General features: G+C 36.1%; 3 protein-coding genes and 1 long non-coding RNA gene across 6 annotated transcripts; 2 read left to right on the top strand and 2 right to left on the bottom strand.

Annotated features, from left to right (window-relative positions):
- The first annotated feature begins 4914 nt into the window (after window positions 1–4914).
- Window positions 4915–6791, top strand: LOC148698239 (uncharacterized). The gene is made up of 2 exons (XR_015961011.1): window positions 4915–5238; window positions 6102–6791. It is a non-coding gene; the product is annotated as an uncharacterized LOC148698239 (long non-coding RNA).
- Window positions 6792–8630: 1839 nt separating this feature from the next.
- On the bottom strand, window positions 8631–10263 carry LOC137714220 (uncharacterized). 3 transcript variants are annotated; one of them, XM_088691519.1, is made up of 3 exons: window positions 9652–10263; window positions 8982–9131; window positions 8631–8905 (listed from the first exon to the last, which is right to left on the bottom strand). In XM_088691519.1, the coding sequence occupies exons 1-3, from the start codon at window positions 10180–10182 to the stop codon at window positions 8879–8881; spliced, it is 708 nt and encodes a 235-aa protein (XP_088547645.1). In that variant the 5' UTR covers window positions 10183–10263; the 3' UTR covers window positions 8631–8878. The 3 variants fall into 3 exon arrangements, with proteins under 3 accessions (XP_088547645.1, XP_088547647.1, XP_088547646.1); XM_088691521.1 differs by having other exon boundaries at window positions 8631–8902; window positions 9028–9131; XM_088691520.1 differs by having other exon boundaries at window positions 8631–8902; window positions 9652–10261.
- Window positions 10264–12063: 1800 nt separating this feature from the next.
- On the top strand, window positions 12064–13061 carry LOC148698238 (uncharacterized). The gene is made up of 3 exons (XM_088690409.1): window positions 12064–12346; window positions 12627–12847; window positions 12963–13061. Exons 1-3 carry the CDS (start codon window positions 12064–12066, stop codon window positions 13059–13061), a joined length of 603 nt encoding a protein of 200 aa, XP_088546535.1.
- A 3833-nt stretch (window positions 13062–16894) lies between these two features.
- Window positions 16895–18345, bottom strand: LOC137716520 (LOB domain-containing protein 12). Its single transcript, XM_068455978.2, has 2 exons — window positions 18051–18345; window positions 16895–17645 (listed from the first exon to the last, which is right to left on the bottom strand). The coding sequence occupies exons 1-2, from the start codon at window positions 18207–18209 to the stop codon at window positions 17268–17270; spliced, it is 537 nt and encodes a 178-aa protein (XP_068312079.1). The 5' UTR covers window positions 18210–18345; the 3' UTR covers window positions 16895–17267.
- Window positions 18346–25249: the final 6904 nt, after the last annotated feature.

Raw genomic sequence — 25249 nt, 5'->3', positions numbered from 1 at the left:
AATGCACACGTTGTTTGTCTACAAGTCTTCGCTTTTTTAGACGAATATTCTAATCTAAATCGCATAAAAGAGATGTGAACTCAGATCAAAGAAAGAAAAATTGAAACACATCATTTAATCAATTTTAACACGCACATATTTGCTGTACTCCTGTTTTGTTTTGTTCAATAATCAAAAGTTAATATATTTTGCATTCATGTGATTTAAACTAACGAAATTCTTATGAGCACTGTTTTAATTCACGTTTTCTAAAAATTGTCAAAAGAACTAAAAAAGTTAAAAAAATATTGCAGCATAGTTGGCTTTTGCTAACTGCTACCTTATTCTGTTGTCGACTTGGCATTTGTTAATTTACATTGCATCAATTTGACGTAAAGCATATATTACACACTCCTGGTGTCACGTCAAAAATATAACATTGAATTTAATAATCAAAGGGACAGAGAGACTAATAGTGCAACAATTTATAACTTCAAATGTTATTTGTGTCAATTTCTAAAAGGCAAAGTAGAAGCTCAGCAACTTCTTCTCTTGTCATCAACTTTTCATCTTGTACCTCTGATTTACCCCTCCTGCCAATCTTCCACCCTTCAACAATTTGCCTGCTGTTCAGAAATTGATCAAGAAACAGAGGAAAGGCAAGTATTGGAGCACCAGCAAATACAGCTTCTAAAGTCGAGTTCCATCCACAATGCGACCAAAGACCACCCACAGAAGAATGGCACAACACTTTCAGTTGCTCACAGCATGGCACCACCAACCCCATATCATCACTACCATTACAGCTCTCACTCAACCGAGCCGCCTCTCCTCGCGCAACCCACTGTTGGAGCAATATTAGAAAATATGAAAAATAACAATATAATTTCAATGATAATAATCATAAAGAAATTCACAACATCAATTATGTATGAGATTAATATAAACAACTAAAAAGAAAGTTAGAAAAACTGACAAACTTGGAGATTGAGGCTTGCATAAACGCAATGTCCTAAAGACAAAATTTCGCCCCTACTCTTTTGCTTGTAGTTCGGTAGGCGTCCATCTCCCAGGATTCAACAATCTATAATCCGAAGTCAAAGCACTTCAATCTTCGGACTTTGGCGAACTTTATATATTCCGTACTCTTAAGACACGACTTGGAATTTGACTCACAAAACATGAGAGAAACAAAGTGGGGAAACCCTATTTCTCAAGAGTAAAAATTAACTCTAATTTTCTATATTTAATACCAATGGTTTCATGGTTTATATAGAATCCAATTTCTACTTATCAAAAAGATGTAATTTTTCATCTATAAGCATACATCATTTATCAAGGGAACACAACTAAACAACATAACCTTTCTAAGAAATTGGTTAACAATATTTTTCATTCAATTATTAAAATTATATATTATAATATATAATATATAATTTCCAACACCCACAAAACCCCACTACGCCTCAGACCCGCTGCATTTCGTCCATTTGGGTGTTCGAAACCGAAAGAAAACTCCCAAAGGATAGATCATTATGATTTTAAGGCATTAACTTTGTAATTTACGTTAGGATGCTATGACAGGTGTCATAATTCTATAGGCAACACGTCTGCAGAAGTTAGTTAGTTAGTTAGTTACTGGGTTGTTAGTTTTGGTTGTCATTACATGTAGCAGCTTGTAAGAGAAGATAAAGGGTTAATGGATTGATATTTGGTATCTGGCATTCTATCTCTCTGTGCAACCATTGAAGACGTAGAGCAAGGTTCTAACATTGGTATCGAGCCAGTCGTTCATTTCTCTCAATCCTTCGTTGTTGTATGACGCGTCAGGCTTCACGCAAAACTATGGAGTCAAGAGTTTCCAATCTGGAAGCTAAATTCGATGAATTCAAGAGCTCACAGGAAGAATGCAAGAATTTGCAGGAGAAATTCCAGTCAACCCAAGATTTGATTTTACTTCAATTGCAATCTATCTTGAACCGCAGCAATGGCGGATCATTTGGGAATCTTCTAAAGCTACTCCCGGCGATCCCCATCTCCAGACCCACATGAACCCTAATTTTGCTCGTCCAAACAATGGTCAAAATTGCAATCAGCAACCTCCTCAACCTTTCTTGAAGATGGATTTTCCAAGGTCAAGGTTCAACGAGGGTGATGATCTGTTGGGGTGGATTTATAGAGCGGAGCATTATTTTGAGTTTTTTAGCATTGACGATACCAAGAAGGTAAAACTGGCATCTTTCCATATGGTAGGAGAAGGTCTTTAGTGGTTTCAATGGGCAGAGTGTCTCATCAATTATCCAAATTAGGAGGAATTTACAAGGGTTTTTTGCCAAGAATTTGGTCCATCAGAATTGGAAGATATACTGAGAATTTGGTGAAGTTGAGGCAAACAGGCACACTTCGAGATTATGTTCTTGAATTCCGAAGATTGGCAAATCGTACAAGGGATATTAGTCCTGGTTTTCTCCGATCTTATTTCATTGGTAGTTTGAAACCTGAGTTGTGGCATGATGTTAAACTCTTTAAGCCTAAGGATGTGCTTGAAGCTACTGCATACGCTCAACAAGTAGAAGCCAAAACCACATAACTCAAGGTGAAATCTTTATATAAACCTTTCGCCATTCAACCTAATTTTTTATCACCACTGTCTCAAAATGTTAATATTACTACCATGCCTGAGAATCGTATGAAAACCAATAATGTTAGGAAACTAACACCTGAAGAAGTTGATCATTGTGGACGAAATGGCTTATGTTTTCATCGCAAAGATACACATGTCAGGGGACATACTTGTGAGAAGAAACAATTGCTTTTAATTGATGTTCAAGATCCTGTAATTGATGATGTTGTTGAGTTAGAAAATTAGGAACATGAGATAACTGCATGTGCTCTGTTTGGTACACCTGCCCTTTCATCCATCAATACTATGAAAGTCTCAAGAATTGTCCTGTCACTATAGTGGTGGATTCAGGTAGTTCTCATAATTTTGTGGATCTAGGATTAGCGAAACAACTGAGAAGCTATTTGGATACTAAGCATGTGTTTAATGTCAAAATTGCTAATGTGGGTAAAGTGGCTACCAAAGGTACCTTAGCTCAAGCTTCTGTGAAAATTCAAGACTTCCACTTTGTGACAGATTTGTATGCTATTCCATTGGGAAGGTGTGACATTGTATTGGGTATTCAATGGTTAAGGACTCTTGGTCCTATCCCTTGGGATTTCGCCAAATTATATATGCAGTTTTCTAAAGATTCAAGAACCTACTGTATCACTAGTCCAGGAACTTCTAGTCATGTATTGAGGATATTTCAGCTTTACAAATGCATAAATTATTGCAGCAATACAGTACCATGGGTGCAGTGCTTTACCACATTAAGCCCGAGTTAGCTTCTGTGCATAACATTGATGGTGATTTAGTAGTTTCTCTTTCTTCAAATCTCACAACTCAACAACTAGTAGAGTTAAATTTGTTATTGGCAGAATATGAGATGGTTTTTGTTACTCCAAATGCCCTACCTCCCCATGGAATTCAAGACCACATGATTCCATTACTAGAGGGAAGCAAACCTCCTAATAGTAGACCATATAGATATGGCCCTGTGCAAAAAAAAAAAAAATGGAGATAGCAAGATCTTTTGAATTCTGGATTCATCAGGGTAAGTAACAGCCCCTATTCTTTTCCAGTTATACTAGTAAGGAAGAAAGAAGGAACTTGGAGAATGTTCATGGATTACAGAGGCCTTAGGAATCACAATCAAGGATAAATTTCCTATCCCTCTTATTGATGTGTTACTTGATGAGCTATTTGGTGCACAATATTTTTCTAAGTTGGATTTGAAGGCTGGATACCACCAAATTAGAATGCACCTGGATGATGTTGAAAAAACAACCTTTAGGACACATGATGGGCATTATGAATTCTTGGTGATGCCCTTTGGATTAAAAAATTCTCCAGCTACATTTTAGTGTCTCATGAATGAAATATTTAGGCCACATCTCAGAAAATTCATTTTGGTTTTTTTTTTAATTTTTTTTTTTATATATATGATATTTTGGTTTATAATGCATCTTGGGCTTTACATTTGTAGCATTTGAGGATGGTTTTTGATACACTGAAAACTACACTAAAAGAACATACTTTGTTTGTAAAACAGTCAAAATGTGTGCTTGGTAAGGATCAAGTAGAGTACCTGGGCCATATGGTCTCTAAAAAGGGTGTTTATGCAGATCCTTCAAAGTTGGAAGCCATTGCTAATTGGCCTATGCCCACATTTGTTAAAGCATTGATGGGTCTCTTTGGGTTAACAGGGTATTATAGGAAGTTTATACCCCAATTTGGCAAGATTATTAAACCTATCACTGCATTTACCAGAAAAGACAGTTTCAAGTGGAATGAGGAAGCTACTGCTGCATTTCACAGTCTTAAATAGGCCATGCTTTCTCCTCAAGTATTGACACTGCCTGATTTCAGTAAACCTTTTGTGATTGAAAGTTATGCATCAGGATTAGGCATTGGTGCAGTATTACAGCAACAAGGCACTTTGTCCAAGGAATCAAGCATTTATTTACTTATGAAAGGGAAATATTGGCTATTATCCATGCTATTCAAAAATGACAGTCATACTTGGTAGGAAACCATTTTATTATTCAAACTAACCATCACAATTTGAAGTATTTCTCAAAAGGTAGAGCTCATACACCCTTCCAACAAAAGTGGGTTATTAAACACCTTGGCTTTGATTACGAAATTCGGTATGAGCAAGGTTGTGACAACCAAGTTGCTGATGCATTGGCTAGAATGCCTTATACTTCAAAAGATCCTCCTTGCCATCCATTGAGTGCTAGTGAAATCAGTGCCATTTCATATCCTTAGTCTTCTTGGTTGGATGAATTAAGGAGAGATATGGAGAAAGACACTTGGGTGGTTGCCAGCAAATTCTTAATACTCCTGATGATGCACCTATTGGTACTTTTAGATTTCATTTTGACAATGGTTTTTAAAAATATAACAATATAGTTGTGCTAAGCCCTTGTAGTTCTTAAAGGGATAAAGTCTTTATTAAACATCACTCAAGCCCTGTTGCTGGACATGAGAGGTTTCTAAAAACCTACAAGAGAATATCGAGATCATTCTATTGGGAGGGCATGAAGAGGGATATCAAGGACAAAGTTGCTATTTGTGCCATTTGCCAGCAGAATAAGTATGAAACCTTGTCACCACCTGGACTTTTGCAGCCCTTACCAATTCCTGCAAAGGTATGGTCTGAAATATCAATGGATTTTATAATTGGTCTTCCACCTTGTAGAGGAAAAACTGTAATTTGGATCGTAGTTGATCATTTGTTTAAGTAGGCTCATTTCACTGCATTAACATATCCATATTCAACCTCAATAGTTGCTCAACTCTTTGTTGACAACATCTTCAGGTTACATGGAATGCCGCACTTTATAGTGAGTGACAGGGATCTAGTTTTCATGAGAAAATTTTGGAAAGAATTCTTTCTTCGCTAGGATCTGAACTCTGTTTCAATTCTGGTTACCACCCTCAAACAGATTGTCAAACTGAGGTTCTTAATAGGTGTTTAGAAACCTACTTATAATGTTTTTGCAGTTTACACTAGTTACCAAAGAAGTAGGCTTTCTGGCTTTCTTAGGCAGAATGGAACTTGAAACAGTTTATGGGTAGGTTCCTCCTCTCTTTGCTGCTTGTGAAAGTGGTACAACTAAAGTGGAGTCTGTGGAACAATGCTTACAAGAAAAAAAATTGAATTTTGTCCTTGCTTAAGAACAACTTGGAAGCTGCTCAATGTGGAATGAAGGTTCAAGTTAACAAAAAGAGAACATAAAGGGTGTTTGAAGTGGGTGATTGGTTCTATTTAGGATTGGTTCCTTACCAACACAAATCATTAGCAGCTCATCCATTTCATAAACTCCAACCTTGATTTTATGGACCCTTCTAGGTTATGAACAAAGTTGGGGATGTAGCATACAAGATCAAATTACCAGAACAATCGAAACTGCATCATGTGTTTCATGTTTCTTGCTTGAAGAAACATTTGGGGCCTAATGTTCAAACCACAGTTCCTTTTCCAGTTATCACTAACTCTGGTATTTTACAGGATGTTCCATTGGCTATTGTGGATAGAAGGATGGTTAAGAAGGGTAACTCTGCTATTACTGAGGTGTTGGTCCATTTGCAAAATCATTCTGCTGAAGATGCTACTTGGGATAGCTACCATGATTTGAAGTTGAAGTTTCCGGAAGTTGTTAACCTCTGAGTTGTCAGTCTGTCAGTTGTTATTGTCTTGTTGTTAGTAATTATGTTATGTTGTTGTACTGTTGTTTCATACTCTATTGTATTATTCAATTTCTGTTGTAAGTTCAGTTTTAAGGGGGAGGTAGGTAGGATGCTATGACATGTGTCATAATCCTATAGGCAACACATATGCAAAAGTTAGTTAGTTACTAGGTTGTTAGTTTTGGTTGTCATTACATATAGTAGCTTGTAAGAGAAGATAAAGAGTTAATGAATTGATATTTGGTATATGGTATTCTATCCTTCTGTGCAACCATTGAAGACGTAGAGCAAGGTTTTGACAATTTAACTTGATAGTGCAATACGCATGTCAAGTGATGAGTGGGGAAGACAGATAGGGAAAGGCAAGAAGGAAATGTACCTAGTATCCTGGTTGAGAAATGATTTAGATGTGGTTTACAAAATGTGATCTCCCTAACATTTTTTTTAAGAGAGTTGTTAACATTTGTACATGTTTTATCAAGATATAATACAACGAGCTTCCATTTTCCTTTCTTCTCTGTCTTCATTTGTGAGGTTCTTCTTTCTTTCTACTACTTTATGATTACTAATATAAGTAGTCAAAATATTGTTGTACAAAATGCAGCTCTTTGTATATTGTGTTTTTGGCTATTATATAGCTAAACAGAAGGGACAATATCGAAATTGGAAATATCATGGCTCGTTTATATAGAAAGTTTTAGACGTTGAAAAGACAAAAGGATCTAGTCTATATATCTCACTTGCAGCTTCTCTCTCTCTCTCTTCTAGATCTTTCTCAATCCAAATTCCTCTGTCTCTCTCGCTCTCTCATTGTTGTATGTAAGTTCATGGCAAGGGCTACAATGATGCCTTTTGTGAACGGTGGAGTGGCTGGGTTAGGTTTGTTACACGTTGTTCTTCATCTTCATCTTTATTTCTGCAATTGTTTCTCTCTTGTAAAGTATTCACTCTAAAGCTTCTTGCTTTGGACTATATTTCAAAGGCTTTTTGTGAATTGGGCTGTTGGAAGGGTGTTTGATTTGGTTGAGCAGATGAGGGGGCAAGTTTGTGTAAGAAATAATTTGATTATTCTTGATTAATATAGGTCAATCTGTGCTAGGTTCATTAATTCTTGAGATTGGGCCATTCGTTAATGGTAAGCGCGCGGATGATAGTAAAAGTTGCGACGTGTTTGAAAAATGCCTGAGGATAAAGAGGAAAAAAAGGGTTACGAACTGAAGGAAAACATATTAGCAACATAACAATAACAATTAATCCTGTATTGACAACTATTTATAAATATTATCAACAATATTGTGTGACCATATAAGCGACATATTCAAAATATATCAACGCTATCATTCATTATGGATATCATTTCAACAATTTCTATGTGTTTCATTACTATATTTATACCTGACTACTTTAGACATCTCCATTATTTCGTCCTATTGTTTATGTTTTTCATACTGTTTGTGTCATACTTCACCAATCCTAAAACTACCGAGCATCAGTCAACTTCATACATTTAGGGACTCACTTAAGGATTCATGTTGAGGCACTCATGCCAAAGCACATGAGTTGCTCTAACCATGAAGCCAATCACAAGCAACATGTGTCAACATCAGAATAAAACTCCTAAAGTCCCACATCGACCACGGACGAAAGTGTGTGACTCTCCTAAACTATATAAGGAAACATTTTTCCTACAATTAATTCCTAATATCATCATTTCATTTAGTTCATTATTAGAACTTACTAATGATGATTATGCTTGGACTTGTGTACTATATAAAATCCACATTATTAATGAGGACTCCTCTAACCTTATGGGTGTAGCCCAAATTAGGATGAACCACGTACATCCTGTATTTGTTCATCTATCTCTTTACATATTATTCCCATTAAGTGACCGGAACAACATTACGAAAGATCACTCCTTAAATGTTACGCTGTTCCAAAATCCATCCAATTTTTTGTGTCAACACATATCATTCTTTCTATTTCAGCAACAAAAATTTTAATTATAGCATTTGCTCTCTTGGCTTTGGCAGCAGCGTATTATAAAGAAAATGACACAACGTAAACAAAATCCCGTAAAGAGCAAAAGTAAAATGGTATTTGACATGGACCACCACTACGTATATGACCAATATTATTCCCACATGTCCAATAATTACACACTTGACAATCCACTGAAATTAACCCCTTCAATGAATATATTGCTCGTCAAAGTCCATCTATGTGATTGATCGAGCTTATGATCACGCGGTCCAATTCCCATCACAAAATGCCAGGAAAAGGCCATGCCATATATAATATAGCATGAAATATAGTACGAATCAAACTATATGGAAACCATTTCGACCAATAAAAAAAAACTATATGGAAACCATATTATTTCATGATAAGTAGACCCCGCAAACAGAGAATTTTTGGAATTAATCAACTCCCTAAAAGTTAGATATTTTCATCTTTTTTCATGTAGTTGAATTAGAGATATTTTCAGTCGACAAACACATTCAAAAGTTAAAAGTCCACGGATATTGGAGTGAGATATTTGTTGAGATATTCCATGCTCTCTTTTTGTTGAGTTGATAAGTATTTTCACGTGGCAAATCAAACCCTCTTCACAAATCGACCCTGCTACACCAAAAAAATAATTTCAAATTTTCAGGATATATTAATTAGGGGAAGATAGAGAGAGAGAGAGGACAAAAACCTTGAGTCTAGGTCTTTTATCTGCATTGAGCTTGCGGACTTGGTACCTTATCTTTTTGGAAAAGAGTCTAGACTGGCGTTTCTCCTTGTACCTTAGAACTCTTGCCTCTCTTCTTGCCTTCTCATCTTCCATTACTGGCACCTCCCCTATCTGATGTTCATACACAATTAATTAACATAACATTCTGGTTAATTAAGAGGCTCATGATATATGCAAAGCCACTTGATTTATTACAGTATGTGTAGAGTTTAACATTTAAAACCAATCTCAATTTATAATGTGATCATATGGGAAAAAAAAAAAATTAATACAATAATTTACATACTACAAACAAAATTATTTCATTCATCTTAAAAATAAAAAGTAAACTAAAATATTGTACACCATTTAAAGGGTTTTCCATACCTCGAGCATTTTGAAAAGGGAAGCGCTATGCTCTCATGTTTACGACAAGTGTTATTTACGCTTCTTCACAAAAGTGAAGAGAACACAACAAAGAGTGTGAATAGTATTTCTCTTTTGGAACAAAGAAGAAAGAGTGCAGAAGATCAAATGCATGTTATATCAATGAGATCCGTTTTCTTTACAATTGGGGAAACAGGAACTATGAAACAAGGTCAGAAAACAGTAAAAGGATGATAACATATAATAAAGTTAATCAAGCACTAACATAATTGCCATTGCTAGCCACGGAAGAAAGTGAACAATCATCTGCCCAAAGAGTACCGCGATCAGACCAAGCATCCATAACCTCTTGATAATTCAAATTCAAATTCAGCTGCACCTTCTTCTCATCATCATCATCCCAAAACCCTAAACTCTCACACTTTACAACATTTTTTTTGTAGTAGCTCTCCTCTTCAAAGAAGCACTTATCAGTGCCTTGATCAACTTTTTGCTCTATCTCCTTCCCTTCTTCTTCTCCATTAGGAAACTCGTCCCAATCCATAAAATCCCAATTGAGCTCGTGACCGCTGTACATGTTATCGCTCGGTAATTTTCCATCTTCTTCCATTTTGATTCCCAAAATTTGCTCCCAATCATCCATGATATCAACCTCATGATCATTGTCTCCATTGGTGTAAGCATCATCTAATTTTGTAGTATTAGTGTCTGAGAATTCTTCACCAGAATTATGGGTACTGTCCGGAACTTGTTGCTCTTCCTTCTTTAGGCTTCTTAAGAAAGAATGGTACCTCATCTTATCCTTGTTCGATCACTCTCTTTTCTACTACCCAAATTTGAATTTAACAGATGATGAGAGATGTGAGAATAAGATGTAAGTGGGAATTTGTATATATGGTATGTTTATCCTATGTGGCACCTTATCTTCTAACCATTGGCTGATTCAAGGCCTCACTATATATCAGTTGAAAGACTCCAGCTAGGAAAACGGACAAAGGGTAAGGATGACCAATTACATGCCTTTTTACTCCATAAAAAAGAGGAGTTGGGGACCAATTCAAACACTTGTTGAACTGTTGCATTAAGAAGAACGTGCCCTAAATGGGCTGATAAAAGCAATAATTTAGATATTCATAGTAGGATTTTGTTCTGTGCGTGCCGCTGTACGTAGTTGCAGTAGATTCGAGAAGGAAGGAGAAAACGTATAAAGAAGCCCCATATAGTGTTGTTGGTATTCGACAGTTTGTGGGGCGTCGTTGGTCGTGCTGATATTATATCCGATGCCCATCGTGTGCAGCAGTCTAGCAGTAGCAGTTTGCAAAGCATATAACCCTAGAAAATATACAACATTTTACTTTAAATGGGGCTTTTTCAGAGAAGTTACTGTTCGGAACTCACATATAACCCATCTAATCTTACTACCTAGTGTGACATTGAAAAATCTTGGTGTTATTTGAGGAGATATATCTAATCTTAATATCATTACGAGTAGGAGATATATCTAATCTTAAATCTCGGTGTTATTTGTGGATGCAAATTTCCGTCTTCCTTTGATTGACGAATCTGCACCTGCAAAATAATAACACATAAAATTAAGGCCAAAAGCCTCACGTGCCCACGATGAATTAGGAGGGGGAGCTTTGGCCGAAAAATCTTCAATGCCAAAGTTAGAATTCTGAAAAGAATGTGAGTGTTTGTGGGAAGCAAAAAACATCTTTAGGCATAGCTAAAGCTTACTGAATTTTGGAGATAAAATGGTGTATTTATAGGAAAGGATAGGAGTATGGGCCAGCCCTCTAGGGTTTAGGGGTGGCCGGCCCTAGGTGGTATTTTGGGTGGAATATTCTAATATATTTGTGTAAATAAATATTTTAGAATATTTAGGTAAATATCCTAAATAAATGGGATTATGAAGAAGTCTTCTCTAATTTGGAATGTATTTATGATAAGGATAAAGGATTATTCTATCATAAATACCTTTGACTTTTCCTAGGCAGGGTGCCTTAAGCAGTCGTTGATCATTGCCTGCTTTACCTCAACTGCGTGTGGTGAATGAGACTGCTCCCTGCACATTTAATAGGGGCAATTTTGTCTTTCTTGAGAAATAATCCATGTGTCGGCTCCATGTTTTTTAGGATTATTTTTTGGTCCACAAATGTCCCCACACCTGCTGGGTTGCTCGCAGGAAAGGGCATGAGGTGTAGGAATCCAAAGCTGCAATGGAGTTTGTGTCCCAATTTGATGTCGATTCCCTCTTTAACTTGGAATTTAAATTCTTTTAGGAAAGGGAATGTAATTGCCACCAAAACCTATTTAAGTTTGCGTCAAGCAGGGGAATTAAATAAATTTGGAGTGCAACTAAAACCCTGCAAGAAAGAGAGAGTCAGAGCATATTTGTTCCCCCTTCCCTAGCAATCTTCTTCGCTTGCCCATACAAAGAATTATGTTCTGTTGCTTTTCTTCATTTTCAAGGTAAGAACAAATTTATTTTCTCTTTCTTCTTGATTTTGCTTTAGTTTGTGTATAGTATATCAGTTTTAAGTTTGTTTCTGCCAAACTTGAATTGGGTTTAGAATTAGGGTTTTTAAATTTTGTTTTAAATTTAAGTTGAAATTATTAGCATATGTATGGTAAGTTAAATCTTTGTGTACGAAAAAATTGATTTCCAATTTTGTAGATGTCACACCTCATTAGAACTCGGAGGGCGATGACTTCTACACCTAGTCCGATGGCTACACCTAGTCCTACGACTACACCTACTACTACCGCCACTATTTCGGCAAAGATGGACTATAGGCCGGTCAATCCGGTTGACCTAGTTGGTCCTCCAGTCCCACAGGCGCAGGCATTATCGACTTCTTCAGTGTTGTTACTTGTTAGCGCCCGACGTACTTGCTGGTGCCCCCGCACTACGGACCAGATGTCACCATTGGGATCCACAACCAATGCTTCGAGTACACGGCCAAGATTACAATCCTAATTCACTCTATCATTCCCATGTTGACTGAGTTTTGTTATTTTAGGTTCAATTTGTTAAGTTATGTCATGTAAGGATTAAAAAGTTGTCATCGTTCCAAACCTTTTATTAAACTATTGTGATCATTGTGTTGGATATGTATATTGTTTATGTTATTTTCAGGGTCTTGGGAAATGTTTTAATTATGGGGGAGGTTATGCCAAAATTTTAGTAGGAATTGTTATTAGTTTTGGGTTAATGATTTTTTTTTCATCTCTTCACAACGAAGAAAAACACTTGGGGACCTTGTCGACAATTGAAGACGGCGAAGGTCACTCGGGTGACCAACGGTCATATCCCAATCGGATACGATGAACGACATCGGGCAGCACCAACGACAGAGCAGCATAGTGCATTGGCCCATGACATTGGGCATGTCGTGCGGACCTTTTGGCCTATGCAGTGGAAGTCTTGGAAGGCGATGTCAAAGGAGACGAAGAACATGGTGCGCAATCAATTGTCCGTAAGTAGCATCGCTTTTTTTAATGATTTTCATGTAAAAGCTATATATATTACTGTCTTTTATTACTAATACTTTCAAAATATTTGTTACATTGCAGACAAACTACAATTTGGAGGACATGGACAAGAACATGTTCGCGTACCTCAATCGGCTCTTCTCCGAATGCTACAAGCAGTGGAAAAGTGACCTACACTAATTTGATGATCCACAGGTCACTCTCGAGGAGGGTTGTCCAAAGGAGTTGGAGGACCGATAAGATAGTTGGGTTTGGTTTTGCGATCATTTTTAGGAGCCAGGCTATATGGTGCGTTTTTAATTACGACTTCTTTCATTTTGCTTTTTTTAATTTTTACTAATGTTTCTTATTATTTTTTTAATTTTCTTTAAGTATTACAACTAATACGCTTATTTTTTGTATAATAGAAGAAAACGAAGGCGAACAAGATCAATGGGGAGAAAAAGACTCTTCTCCACCATTCAGGTTCAAGGCCTTTCTCCTATAGGATGAGGTGCGACGGAAGGTATATATTACAACTTTCATTTTCAATTCTAAAATGTCGCTAATATATTTTTTTTCATACTAACATTTTCCTTATCTTTTCCGATTTTAGGAGGGTTCAAATTTTCCGGAGATCGACATCTTTGCTGATGTTTATGTTCGGCTTGGGGAAGAGTTGACTGAGTCCCTTCATGTAAGTAATTTCCTATGCATTAAACATTTATACTAATTATTTCAAATTGTTTTCTATTAATAATCCATGTTTTTTTTCATTTCCAAAACCCCCATAGTTCAAACAAATCTAATCTCCTAAGATACATTTGGGGATCTCTGTAACCAATGGTTTTATCTCTGGCTTTCTTGGTTCATTTGCAAGTTTTTTTTTTCTTTTGTTTTTTTATAGAAAAAATTGGGCGTGTGCTTGTGTTGACCCTAAAAATTACAAAGCCTACGTGGTGCGCAGGCCGAGTAACTAATAAGCTAACTACGTCCTTCGGTTGAATGTGGGGTGTGCCAACTGGTCGGCCGAGCTCGGCCGAGGAGTAAAATTTGTTGATGTTGCGTTGAGTGCGCTGCTGACTTCTTGATCTTGCGATTGCGGCCGAGGAAGGAACAAATCTCGACCTTTGGATTCTCGAGCCTGAAGACAAGGCTGCTAGTTCTACGAAGTTCAATATCAAATTCAGCTCTCCAGGTGCCGAATGTAGTAACCTGGTAACACCTCACTTCGCCGAGAAGGCTAATGAGATGACCTCTGCCAATAAGGTTTCGAAAATCCTTCTCGACCGAGACTTGGATAGATAACCAGTCGGCCTCGACGCAGTGCTGTTTATCCAAACTGAAGGTGTTTCAGGAACGACTGATTATACGGCAACAGTGTTGTTTATCCAAACTGAAGATGCTTGCCAGTTGCCTTTACAGTGCTATTTATCCAAACTGAAGATGTGTCAGTGGAAAAAATAAAATAAAAAATCTCAAGATGTTTGAGAGGTTTTGCGCAGGGCAGTTGTGTGTTGAATTGAAGGTCCCCCTTCTGCTGCACGACATCTGTATTTATAGGAACATATTTTTTGTTTGGCATGGTCTGGATAATAAATCGACTGAAACTCAAACTCGTAAAAATAATTGATCTGCGACATAGGTGCCAAAGCCTATCTTCAGATGGTTGATTCTTCAAAGATAATAAAACCCACCTTGACTTGTCCCATCGTAATTAAAAACCTAGCCTAGCTAGGCTTTCTTTTCTTGTCATAATTCTATCACTTATCCATACATCCTGATCCCATTTAATGAATTTCAAACCATTTAAAATTCATTTTTGACTATTTGTCAATCAACCAAACCTACTTAGGTTTTCTATTCACCATTATCCAAAACTTGCAGATCCATGCTATGCCACGTGAAGAGTCCAAGCCAAGCTGTTTTAATTCACACAGTACACTGCTACCAAATCCAAATTAACTCGGACTGTTCTGCTTGCTTCTATGTTGAGGTTGTGATTTGCATCCCACTTATTTTGTACAAGATAATATCAAGATAACTCACAATTAAAAGATAATTATTATGATAAAAAGATCATAATATTACCCTTTAATAATAATAAAATTATCTTCACTTTTATCCGATGATGTGGAGCTATGCTTATTCAACAGTCTTGATTGCACGAGCCGATAATGTAAATTTGAGTCCAAACAGCTTGTCACACAAATTTATTATATGGAGAAACATTATACACACTTGTTATATGCAACACTTAATTAGGTTTTTTCTTCTTTAATACAAGTGATCTTACTATTTTAATTTACACTAGCAATTGTACGCATGATATGCATATGCTTATTAAAATTTTGAAAATAAAAATTATAAAGAGAGAAAATATAAAACGGTCGCTAAAATTTTTTGGTGACGACCTTTTAATGATTTTTCGTCGTTGAAGAGGTTGTTCATATGCTTAATAACTGTGTATGGATAACTACTTCATCACTAAGTTTATTTTATTTGAGAGAAAAATGTGGAAGATTAAAAGCGGACAACTAATGTGAGGCTTTGAAAGAAAATAGTAAAATTATTTTATATTAATTTACTATATTGCTCGTAAGTTTTATCTTGGGTAAATTACATTTTACCCTCTCAGGTTTGGATGTAATTGCAACTTCATACATTTTTAAAACATTTTAATTTCATATTTAATTATCATTTCATTGCAATTTCGTACATTCGTTAGTCAAAATAGTCAATTTGACTGTTAAGTAATAAAGTGGCAAATATGAGACTCACATGTTTTGATGACGCGGAAAATAAAAATATTAAAATATTAAAAATCGATTTTAAAATAAAACTAAATTAAAACACAATTTAAAATTACGAAGTGGCCCGCCAACCTTTTTCTCCAACGGAGAGAGATGGCATCTGCCACTTTCTCTGCAATTTCAGGGAGCAGCGAGGCCTCCTCTTCCATTTCGGCCGCCTCTCTCTCCCCGCAGAGTCGCGGTCTCTATCTCATCTTCTCTCGATCTCTCTCTCCGCGGGGAGCGCGGATTTAATTCCACCGTGTGCACTGGCGTAAGACGATGTCGATGGAAGGGGATTGGAGTTTACGAACACCGGCGACAGAGAAGGTAGGGAATGGAGCTGCGGTGTGACCTATGGAAACCGAAGATTTGATTCTTGCCGGAGAATCGTAAATGTACGAATTGGGCGAATCGTGCAAGTGATGAACACGATGAAAATTTTTGTCGAGACTTTGAAATGTACCAATTCCGAGAGCGAAGTACTAATGATTGGTAAACCAGAAGAGACAGCTCCACTGAGATTAGAAGCGACTCGGACCCCGACGAGAGCACCGCCGTTCACAACACTCTCGCCACCATCGAGAATTTGATGGAGGTGAAGCATGGAACTTTCCTCAAAAATCTGAAACGCAGATCCTTCCGTAAATTAAAAATTCCTGTGAATTTTATGGGCGGACGACGGGAATAGAGAAACCTTTACCCTGAAATTTCCGAGGAATCCAAAGGCGACGAGACGTGCCCAGATGTTTCCGGTTTTGGATTGAACCCAATCTTTACATCTGGGTGGATGCCACTGCCATCTCTCTCCGTGGAGAAGAAGGTGGGGTGGGCCCCTTGTAATTTTAATTTAGTTTTATTTTGAATTTAATTTTTAAATTTTTAAGTATTTTTATTTTCCACGTCATCAAAACATGCGGGCCTTATATTTGTCACGTCATTACTCAACTGTCAAGCTGACGGTTTGACTAATGGATGTACAAAATTACAATGAAATGATAATTAAAGTATAAAATTGGAATATTTTAAAGATGATGTATGGGGTTGCAATTGCAACCAAACATGAGGAGGTAAAATGTAATTTACATTTTTATCTTGGTTTAATTTTGTTGACAAGATTAATTTGGTCTTTTCATCCATATTTAGTTGACAAATATAATTTTGCTAATAGGTAGTTTAGATTACGAAAAAATGATAGATTGAACTCTAGATGCAATAAATTAGAGAAAAAAAAATTATAACTATTATAACAATCCATCACTTCTAATTAGTAATTTAGCGATTCCACGAATATTACGGTGAAAAACTGAAAGAAAAAGGAAATATTGGTCAAAGACCGCTACTAGCTTTACAATGACGTCTATAGCAAGAAAAAGAATACTTGTAAACCCTACTTTACTCCATCCCCCACATGCATGGGTTGACCCAGAATTCCATATATCACTTCTCTCTCATACACACACATATACGTGCACGAAATGAAAGACATTCCTGCGTGCACATGCGGATCACACACAAATAGAGTAGTACTAATTAAATGATCATACAAAGATAAAGGAAATTGTATTGGAAAGATGGATTGACAGTACATTGATTAATAATGTTATGCAAATGATCAAGTCCAAAGAGACTCTCTTTTAAGAGGGTCTTGGATCACGTTGCTAGGAGAAGCGAAGCTGCTGAAGTATTGATGTGGAATGCTATTGAAGTCACTGTTGGATAAAAGAAGGGACTTTTGGTCATGATCTTGATGTTGATGATGGTGTTGGTGTTGGTGTTGATCAATCTGGGTTGGTAAGGCTACAGGATCCTGTTGCATCTGGAAGCAAAGTGTCTCTGCCTGAGCCACTGCAAGCTGCATTTGCAGCTCAGAAACTTGATTCTGCAGGAAAGAAATTGCCCCAACACACCCGTAAACAGGGTCTCTCATTCTTGCATTTGCTTCATAAACCAAACTGCTCACAGCATCTCCTCTTTGATGAATTGGAAGCTCCTGAATGAACGAGGAAACCATAAATTACACACATAAAAAACCTAATTTCACAATTGTTCTTTGTTTGAGCTCATCTCTTTCATTATTTTAACAAAATCAGAAAAATACAAAAATAAGAAGAATATAACTTAGGTATTGATCAAGGGGATGCTTGCACTTCTATTGATGAGTGCAAATAACATGCCATCAATTGTACTGGTCTTGATTGCAGCACCCTTCCATAAAAGTGCATGAAGCGAGTGCAAAATAGCGTTTTCCCACACCCTTTTTCATTTATAGGCACTCAAGGTTTATTTATGTCCACTAATTCTCATTTAACTTATTCAATTAAAAAACCATAAGTGAATAGGTGTAGGGAGAGAAAAAGGGTGTGCCGAAATTCAAGTCCAGAGAAAGGAAAGAAACCTGCAACATTTTGCTGACATTGCTAGCACCAAAGACCTTGTGAACAATGGCAAACTTATGAGGATCATCAGAAGGGAAGTATGGGGCAAAGATGCAGCCCTTGGCACACCGGCGCCTCAACAACCTGCAAGAAGCACACGGCGAAGAGCCCGATCCCATATTTTACACTAACAACCCAAAAGAAAAAAATTTCCCTCTGAAGAACTACCTGATTAAGAAAAGCTAGAAAGCACTTTCTTACTAGTGAAAAGTTGTAACAAAAGGGAGCTTAGTAGTGTTGAAGCCAAAGAACTGAAATTGCATATTTATAAGGATGGTAGCCTTAGGATAGAAGGGTTCCACATGCTTCGCAACTAGACAAATTAGCAAATTCAGACAAAAACTGGAATCTGGATATTCCCAACTAGACAAATTAGCAAATTCATACGTGAAAAATACGATTATAGCCCTGAAGTGCGACAGATTTGAGTGTGATTAGCAAGGGCAACTAGGTCAATATTGCAGGGAATAGATTCTTCTCTAGTTGACCACCGCCTAGGCGCGTGAATTGTATGATATATATGTATATATAAGTCGGCAAAAACCATGCAGCTGTGTAGTTCTCACGTTCTGGTTTGACTCTTCTGTTTCTTTCTTCTGCTGCACTGTTTGTGTATTGGTATAGGAGCAAAAACGAGTAAGACAAGAAGAAAGAAAGGGGTTAACCATTGAAAACGAATATTAAATTAGAGATTAATTTGAAAGCCATCAATTGGGGAGAGAGGTTAATTAAGGTTAGGGATTTCGTAAGAGATAAAAATTGAAGGGCATGTGAAACCATAACCACGACCAAAACACCCAAAGAGATGGACTCAACGACGTGAATGTTTGTTGGCGGATATCCACATGGAAACATACATTTTCACAATATATTTCTATCTCACAGCCCCCCAACGCCGCCTAACTTTATAAATTTTGAATCTTTTTTTTTTTTTTTTTTTGAATAACTTATAACTTTTGAATCTTTGATCAATGCTCTCACTCACCCAAAATAACAGCCCCCCCAGCCCCCAACGCCGCCTGACTTTATGACTTTTGAATCTTTGATCAATGCTCTCGCTCACCAAAAATATATTAATATCTATTAAGTTTATGTTTACCAAATATTATGAATTTTTGTTTTTCTTGTTTGTTTTTCATGCAGCTATCTTGACCAACTACAAATATTCTTTGCATACCAAAAGCAAAAGCCCTAGCATTCTTTAAATATCAAATTAATATGTTAGCCCCTTTTCCAGGAAATAGAAAAAGAAAATGACTAATTAGATCTCATCAGTCATGATAAGACTTATCATAACGATTAAATCAAACACGTACAACTTACAAAAATGGTTGGATCCTCAATAGTTCCTATACACAGATATTGACTAAAATTCGTACGATGTTATCTAAAATCAAGCACATCAATTTTGCCCAAAAAAATACATGACACGGAGTTTCAGGAAAAATGTATAGAGCATGCTCAAATTTTGCATGTTTTTCTAAACTATAGTGTGACAGCTGTCTCTGCACATGCCTTTGTTTTTTGTTTGGGGTAACGCTCATGTCACATCGTCTCCGATGGATGCACGTTTAGGCTAACACATGTAGTCATTGAGCTAAGAAAACCAGACTCTAATATCACAAAACCAATTGGCAGCTAGTAGAAAACTTCGGTTGGCAACTGGTTGACCTTGCGTTCATGTGGAATAACCCCTCTTGATTATTTGTAGCCAGAGAATTGTGAAGAAAGTTTAAGTTTCACCATAAAATCAATTAGTAATATGAGAAGTAGCATAACCTCTTATAAGCTCATGCAAGGTCTCTCTTCCCATTAATATGAGACTCATTCTCAATACGTTCCCTCACGTGTGGCTAATTTACGAACCTAACACGTGGACAACACAACGGGATGGCGTTAAGCACATGTGGCTGTTTAGCTTCACACGTGAGACAACCTTACTCTAATACCATGAAAAAAGTTGAAGTTCTACTATAAAATCAATCGGTTATAAATTGTACAATTTAGCTTGTAAACTAGTAAGTTCTTAAGGCACATGCACCGTTCATCTACCACTGTAGTCATGCAAGGCATGAAACGTTTTATTATAATTCAAATCTCCTGTCACTAGGCTCACCAACCAACCCGGACTTTTATTTTTATTATTCCTACCGGATACCAAAATCATAAGGAATGTTTTCAACCTTTAATTCAATGGTCCTATGGTTTTAAATTTTAATAATTTTTTGTTGATATGAGCTATTGAAAATAGGTCTTAAAGGTAGATAGTTGGGATCGTTAAAAAACATTACAAATTGTGTAAAAAAAGTAATGTCATGAATCCATCTCGACCATGTATTTATATCGAATTCAAATCTTTCATCCTCTCAATTTTATTGAGAGAATACAAGTGGTAAACTATTTTTGGCACATGTATGTACAAACATTGAATGGCCTCAAACCATCCATTAATTAACACGTCACACGAGTGAACAGTGTTAGACTAAGTTGATTCGGTTACAGTCAAAATTAATTGAAGTGTTTAAGTTTATCTGTAACTCTTATCTCATAAGAAGTTGGATAAGTCTAGGACTTATTTCAAATGTTTGTTGTAGGGTCAAACAGTCTGTAGCTATCTTTGCGATCTGTTTGTATTGTTTAATTTCAAATACTCCATGTAAATAGGGTTTTCAAACCCTGAATGTAATCTTCACCGTATTATAAATACATGCAACCTAATATTCGAATGAGTATGCCATTAAAGTGAAACACTGAGTCCCTTAAATTTTAAATAGTTTCTAGAGCCCCTACTGCCTAACGACAATAAAAAAATTTTCTGCCCATCATCGTATTCAATGGCTAAGAACAACAACATCAATACTACCCAACCCACCAACTCCACCCTTCCCCCTCCCTTTTTCCAACCTTTATAAGATAAGAGTTACAGATTAACTTAAACACTTCAAGTAGTTTTGACTGTAACCGAATGACGATTTGGTCTAACAACCAGTACTACTAAGTTTTTTCTAATTTTAAGAAGAGAAACTAAGGGATCCAAGAACTTCTGTCTCATGTTTTTTACACAATGTTTTATAATGTTGGTATAGTTTTTGGCACAATATTTTATAATGTTGGTACGAAAATATGACAAAGAATACATAAAAAATGATCATTTTTGAAAGAGTCCCTTAGCATTTCTCTTTTAAAAATTCTTAGTCACATGTATACATTGTATTAAAAATCAATAAGCATATAAGATAATACTAAACCTCCACAGAGAAATTAATGTGACCCAATTAATGAGATCCGACATGAAGCGAAGGCTTAAGAGTTTATTCAAAAGGAAACCCGTTTCGAGAGAGATTGAAACTAAAACAAATAGTAGTTCTGAAACCCTAAGACCTCTTCTCACTCCCTTGCATTTAATGATCTCCACATGATTCCAAGCTTCTAATCTTTTGTTCCGAGAAAAACAGCTCTCTTCGCCTAGTTGTCATGGCATTTGTATATTCTTTTTTACTTAGGGAGAAGGTTTTAGATCAGACTACTGAGGGTGATGAGTTCAATACTAAATTAATACGATTAGTTTATTATGTGAAGTGATTTTTTAGTGTGTAGGAAACACAGTCTGGTACACCAAGTGTTATAATACAAATGATTGGATACTTAAAAAAAATTCCAACGATTTGTATTATGACACTTAATGTACCTAGTTATGTACTTTGCACACTGAAAAATTTCTCGACTATGTGGGGCTGTAACATTGGATTCTAATAGTATTCTTCACTGCTTAATTATAAGCAAGAGGTTTTAGATTCAAACCTAAATCCCACATCCCTCGGTATAAATATAGAAAAAGTTACGGTTTCACCCCAAAACCAATTGGCAAAATAATGACTACCCAACTACATTTAAGCACATGCAAAGTCTTTTTTTTTTTTTTTTTGGCGATATGCGATTAATACTCTGAACAAATATATCATTATACGATGGAAAAATGTTGAATTTGTTTTACTGCATTACCTCAGAAAACGCGCATATTTTTAATTAATCTTAGGGAAGTGTTATTGACACTCCAAAAATTTCATTTTACACTCCTCACAAATGTATTTTTCTTTCCTAATATAAAAAGTTTGGAGTGTAGAATAAGATTTTTGGACTACTAATAACAATTCCCTTAATCTTATACACGTTTCAGTTTTCTGTTTCAAGTTTCAAACCCTAAGCGCTCTAGGAAGAAGAAAAACTTGTACGGTCTAGACGGCGAGATCTATGTTAAGTTTTTGTTTTACTGTATACTTTAAGCAAATGAATAAGGTAGAGGAAAAACAGACATCTTTCACCAACTTAGAGGAAATTAAAACATGCAACCTCCGATGCATACATTGAATACACTTGCCTTGGTCATATGGAGGATTCGATTCATGAGATACATGCATGCATATGCTTTTCTTAACTGGTGGATAACAATACAAGCCATATAATAAGTTTGACGATGGCAGCCTCAACTTCGATCATATATGTGGCGCTATACTCACCTCAGTTTCAATTTGCTTGAACAAAGTCGTGTTGGATTTCAATTTGGTTGAACCAACTTCCCACTATCAACTCAATACAATGAAAAACGAATAGATAGGCTTGGTTTGCATTTTTGAAACGAGTCATTCTTTCTTTTTACAAATGCCAAACTGTGGTTATAACATGTAAACAGATAGAAATAAGTACTTCCAGAATAAAAACAGTAAGACAAATGTGATGCGGCCGGTACAAGCTAGGCAATACTAATTATAAATAGAGAGTTTTAACGAAAAGCTCGAGGTACTGTTTATTTTAACGAAAAATTATATTTTTACACTAAAAAGTCAATCCTGGTACTATTCACTTTACCCTTTATTTTATCCTTATCATTAAAACTCAAAGTTTTCAAATTTTTTTCATTAGTTTTCCTTTATAAATATAGCTATAGTGTTTAGGTACATGACTTTTTTACAAGCAAAAAAAATAGAGAAATTAAACCTAAGACCTCTAAAACATGAGTAAGTGCTCTCAAACACTTAAACTAGAATTCGCTGCAAGCACATAAATTTTGATTTCAAGATTCTAAGTAGCACCCAAAAGGATCGTTGCCAACACGTAGTGGTGTATAGAAACGGAAATTACTAACACGCTTTGTTGTCTTACCGCACATCTCATTCTTTTTCTAAATCTAAATTAAATAAATCGAAAAACAATGAAGAGAGGAAAATAATTGAAGAGTGCTTAAACCATTTCACGAACAGAAAATACATAATAGAAACAAATTAATAAACAAAACATATGGAAAGGGAACATTTTTGCTCATCATTAAACTATGATGTATTACCGTTATATAAATTTGAATTTCGAAATTCGTGTAGTAGATAGACATAAATTTCAAAATTCAAACACATCTAACAATGATGGGTGATGAGAGAGATGACATATAAGCCTAAGAATGCCACGTGGGTACATGCGATCGGCCTGCAGCTGATGCATAACACTCCAAACCCAAGAGAAAACCAATGTGATTATCCAAATAAAATAATTTAAGAAAATGATCGCCCTTTCGGTCTGGTACCCTTAATTTGAGAAATTCTTTGTCGTTTGTATAGATACAAGTATAATGTTCTTGTAATGGAGGACCCCACAAGTGGTGACTATTTAGTTTCTCTGGTATACACACTCGTGACCGTCATCGTCATTGAAGAATCAACGTAGTGCTTATATATCTGGGCATGTTTACTTTTTGATGTATTTGTTGACTTTTTCAGGTGCCGTTAATTTTTCTTTTAAATTTTAATTTTAGTCGGTTATCTTTTTAAACTTCTATAAAAGGTCAATTTTTCATTGAACTTTAATTTTAATTGATTATCACTTGAACTTTTATAGTTAATTAATTTTTCTCTTAAACTTCAATTTTTACCGATGATCTCCCTGAACGTTTATAATTGATCAGTTTATAGTAATGAACTTGTTGAGATTAGTAATTATTATTTTTATTTGAATTTGGGTCTTGAATTGAAATAGGTGAATCGAGACGGTCGTGTGAATCAAGTCACAAAGAAGACTAATGAAGTAGCATCACAACCCAAAATTGTTGCTAAAAAAACAAAACCATGGAGAAGATTCATAGTTATCCACATTAGGGATAAGTTCAAACAAAAAATGTACAGAGTGAATTAGTGGAAGAGAAGAAGGAAAAAAAAATATGTTGTCTATATTAGAGATAAAATTACCTTTTTGCTCTCTGACAATTGTCATGTGCCGAGATGGATAGAAAATTGGATGAAAAATTCTAAAATCTAATGTTAGGAGGCAAGTGGCCAATTATAAAAGTTTAGAGGGTAATCGGCTAAAATTAAAGTTTAGAAGGAAATTGGTAAATAATAAAAGCTCAAGAAGGTAATTGGCTAAAATTAAAGTTTGGAGGAGAAATTTGCCAGTTCCTTAAAAGGTCGCGGGAGGTTGGGGGCCACAAATACCTCTTACTTTTTTTAATCTCCTTTTGAGTTTTTAAACAAGTGACACACACTTACTAGATAGTGCTGCCATTATAATTTTGTCTTGTAAGCTTCGTAGAAATTACTAACCATGGGGTTATAGAAGCCGTTTTTTGTTTATGTTTGTTTCTTATTGTTGATCCTAAAAATTACCAAGCCTACGTGGCATACAAGCCGAGTAATCAATAAGCTAACTACGTCATTCGGTTGTGTGCGAGGCATGCCAACTTGTCGGTCGAGCTCGGCTGGGGAGTAAAATGTGTTGATGTCGCGTTGGGCGCGCTGCTGACTTCTTGATCTTGCGATTCCGGCCAAGGAAGGAACACGTCTCGGCCTTCGAGTTCTAGAGCCTGAAGACAAGGCTGCTAGTCTTGCGAAATTTACAAATTGTCAGCGCCGGGTTCAGTCACAGTAACTATATTCGTAAGAGTATAAACACACCGAACTAGCACCAAACTATACAGACACAAGTACTCAAAAGAGATGTATGTCTTGAAGGTAAATGTGGTTCGGCCGTTAGAATGTCGAACTCTAAAACTTACCTGTGAATATCCAATCATAAGGCATTCAATGCGCCAAGCCTAGTAATCTGTAACACCTCACTTCGCCGAGAAGGCTAATGAGATGACCTCTGCTAATAATGACTTAAAAATCCTTCTTAA

Source organism: Pyrus communis, chromosome 3, assembly GCF_041283825.1.
Source record: "Pyrus communis isolate YQ-2024b chromosome 3, ASM4128382v1, whole genome shotgun sequence".
In the NCBI taxonomy this organism is placed as follows: domain Eukaryota; kingdom Viridiplantae; phylum Streptophyta; class Magnoliopsida; order Rosales; family Rosaceae; genus Pyrus; species Pyrus communis.
The sequence above is the reverse complement of the archived record's forward strand: the minus strand, read 5'-3'. Positions and strand labels throughout refer to the sequence as shown.